Here is a 2256-nt window from a genome sequence, read left to right as displayed (position 1 = left end):
ACTAGGACTATACACCTAGCCATCTGTCGGGCCGTGTCGTGCCCCGGGTCAGGCCTAACAAAGCCCGACGCAAAAAAACTAGGCCCAAGCCCAGCCCATCAACAAAAAACCCACAGCCTTTTCAGTAAATTGCAAATGTGGCGGGCCTAGGCCCAGCCCGTCCTGACCTTCGGGTTCAAAACCTAGGCCCAAGGCCAGGTCGGGCTTTTTCGGGCCAGGTATAGCAAGGACCATGTTGCATGGGTACCTTTCTCTTAAGCAGTTTCAATCAATCGCTATTGCCATCGTACAATCACAGCACGCGAGGGAGAAAACGTGCCGGGAATAGCACACCCTGGACCCGGAAGAGACTTTCGCCGACACCTAAATAGTTGCATAGCTCAGCTCTGTTTCATGACAAATAAAGGGGTAACTCGATGGACCAGCCACACAAACAAACAATCGTGTGTTGCTGTGCAAGCAGATGTACTCGGTTATAGGTTTTGAATAGCAAATTAGCTACAACGCTGCATCAAGAATCTTCAAATATTGCCAGAAAATACTGCAGCTTGCAGTAGAAATCCACGAACAATACTGCAAAGGGTATCCAAAACTGTAATATAACCAAGTACTCAGGTCAAACCGTCAAACACAAAGTAATAGCATACGGGTAACGAGACCCAGATCCACCCTCGGAACAAGAAAATGGACGGAAATCTCTAGCTTAATTCAGTAACCACGGGCTTAGCATACTGCGCAGGCTTGACTGAACACTCATCACCATCTGTCCTCCAAAAAAAGGCCTCGGCCATTTCACTTTGATGGCTGCTTCTCCTTGGTCTTCTGGATCTTCAAAACCTTCTTCACAATCTTTTGCTCTTCGACAAGGAAAGCACGGATGATCCTGTAACAAACATGTTAGATAACAGACGATAGAGAACGATAACCCAAGCAGTTACAACATGATGCACTAACCTCTCCCTAACAGCCTGACCAGATAGAACACCACCATAAGGACGGTTCACTGTTCTCCTGTTCCTGGATAATCTGGATCTTTTGTACTCAGTAGGCCTTAGATGAGGTATCTACAACAAGTAAAACAAATATTGTTACAGCTTACAATGTCAAACCACTGATATTATACAACATGAAGCAAACTTAACCATCTGTTAAATAGATTGAACAAATATTTTCTAAGGATCCTATTTCCATGTGAATTACATAAACATAAAAGGGGACTAAATAAGCATACAATGGAGATTTCATCCACAAAAACAGTAGTTTTATTTAAACTCCCAACCAGCAAGTCCACTTGTTCTTTTACTCGTTTTATTTAAACTCACTTAGTCCACTAGTAAATCATGGACAGCAATAAACCATAATATATCAAAGGCCCATTAACATGAAAATTAACCAACTAGCATTAGTCACAGATTCTACGGTTTTTAGGCATTACAACCCAGATTGTTTATGCTCGCCTGCGATGGTCATAAATTGCAACTATACCCAATGTTGCAATTAAGTTCGTTCATTTGTAATAGTAGCAATCTTCGCAGCAAAATTTTCAACATTCACACTCACCCTACAACGCACAGATAGTTGCAATGGCACCACTGTTGTATGTAATCAGTTTTGGGTTCAAACTAACCTATTAATAATTATTTCAGTAAAATTACTTTAAGTCCACTAGCAAACGCTGCAATAAGACATACTTAGAACATGTAGCCGATGAAGCCTAAATAGATCACTACCAGAATTGATGTTCAACATCACCAATGTGTATACATGCAACATCAAATAGATACCACAGTTAACAAAATAAAACTACCATCGCCACGCCATGAGCGAACCATCAGAAATGAAAATTAGGCAACTAATATATCGCCAAAAGTGCTGCAAACGAAGATGAAACTACAATAGGCAACTCTATTCACGCTCACGCCAATGGTTCGGGAAGGGGTGAGACGCAATCGCTTACCCCCTGGATCTTCTTGCCGGTGACCGGACATTTCGGCCCGCTCGCCCTTTTCTTGGTGTACTGGTACACAAGCCTCCCTCCTGCACCAATCACACAGCACGCATCATCGCACGCGAGTTCACCGCACGGACTGCCCAAGGACTCGAATCGCAGCCTGGGAATCTGCCAGAAAGAACCCGTGGAGAACGCAGATCTCACCTGGGGTTTTGACGACCCTGGTCTGGTTGGACTTGGTGGCGTAGCTGTGCCGCTTCCGGTACGTCAGGCGCTGCACCATGGTGTCGACCTCGCTGTCGCTC

At 44.3% G+C, this 2256-nt stretch overlaps 1 protein-coding gene across 1 annotated transcript; it reads right to left on the bottom strand.

Moving 5' to 3' along the window:
• Positions 1-507: 507 nt before the first annotated feature.
• LOC119364496 (60S ribosomal protein L34) lies at positions 508-2250 on the bottom strand. The gene is made up of 4 exons (XM_037629974.1): positions 2156-2250; positions 1958-2037; positions 955-1064; positions 508-883 (listed from the first exon to the last, which is right to left on the bottom strand). Exons 1-4 carry the CDS (start codon positions 2232-2234, stop codon positions 793-795), a joined length of 360 nt encoding a protein of 119 aa, XP_037485871.1. The 5' UTR covers positions 2235-2250; the 3' UTR covers positions 508-792.
• Between the last annotated feature and the right edge of the window lie 6 nt (positions 2251-2256).

This window comes from Triticum dicoccoides, chromosome 2B, assembly GCF_002162155.2.
Source record: "Triticum dicoccoides isolate Atlit2015 ecotype Zavitan chromosome 2B, WEW_v2.0, whole genome shotgun sequence".
NCBI lineage: Eukaryota > Viridiplantae > Streptophyta > Magnoliopsida > Poales > Poaceae > Triticum > Triticum dicoccoides.
The sequence above is the reverse complement of the archived record's forward strand: the minus strand, read 5'-3'. Positions and strand labels throughout refer to the sequence as shown.

What these genes read in the sequence shown, in the direction of transcription:
- LOC119364496 (XM_037629974.1), bottom strand. Translation starts at nt 2,234, where the DNA reads ATGGTGCAGCGCCTGACGTACCGGAAGCGGCACAGCTACGCCACCAAG. An exon ending in CAGGGTCGTCAAAACCCCAG is followed by an intron (nt 2,038 to 2,155) that starts GTGAGATCTGCG and finishes TGATTGGTGCAG; the next exon opens with GAGGGAGGCTTGTGTACCAG. An exon ending in GGTCAGGCTGTTAGGGAGAG is followed by an intron (nt 884 to 954) that starts GTTAGTGCATCA and finishes TGTTTGTTACAG; the next exon opens with GATCATCCGTGCTTTCCTTG.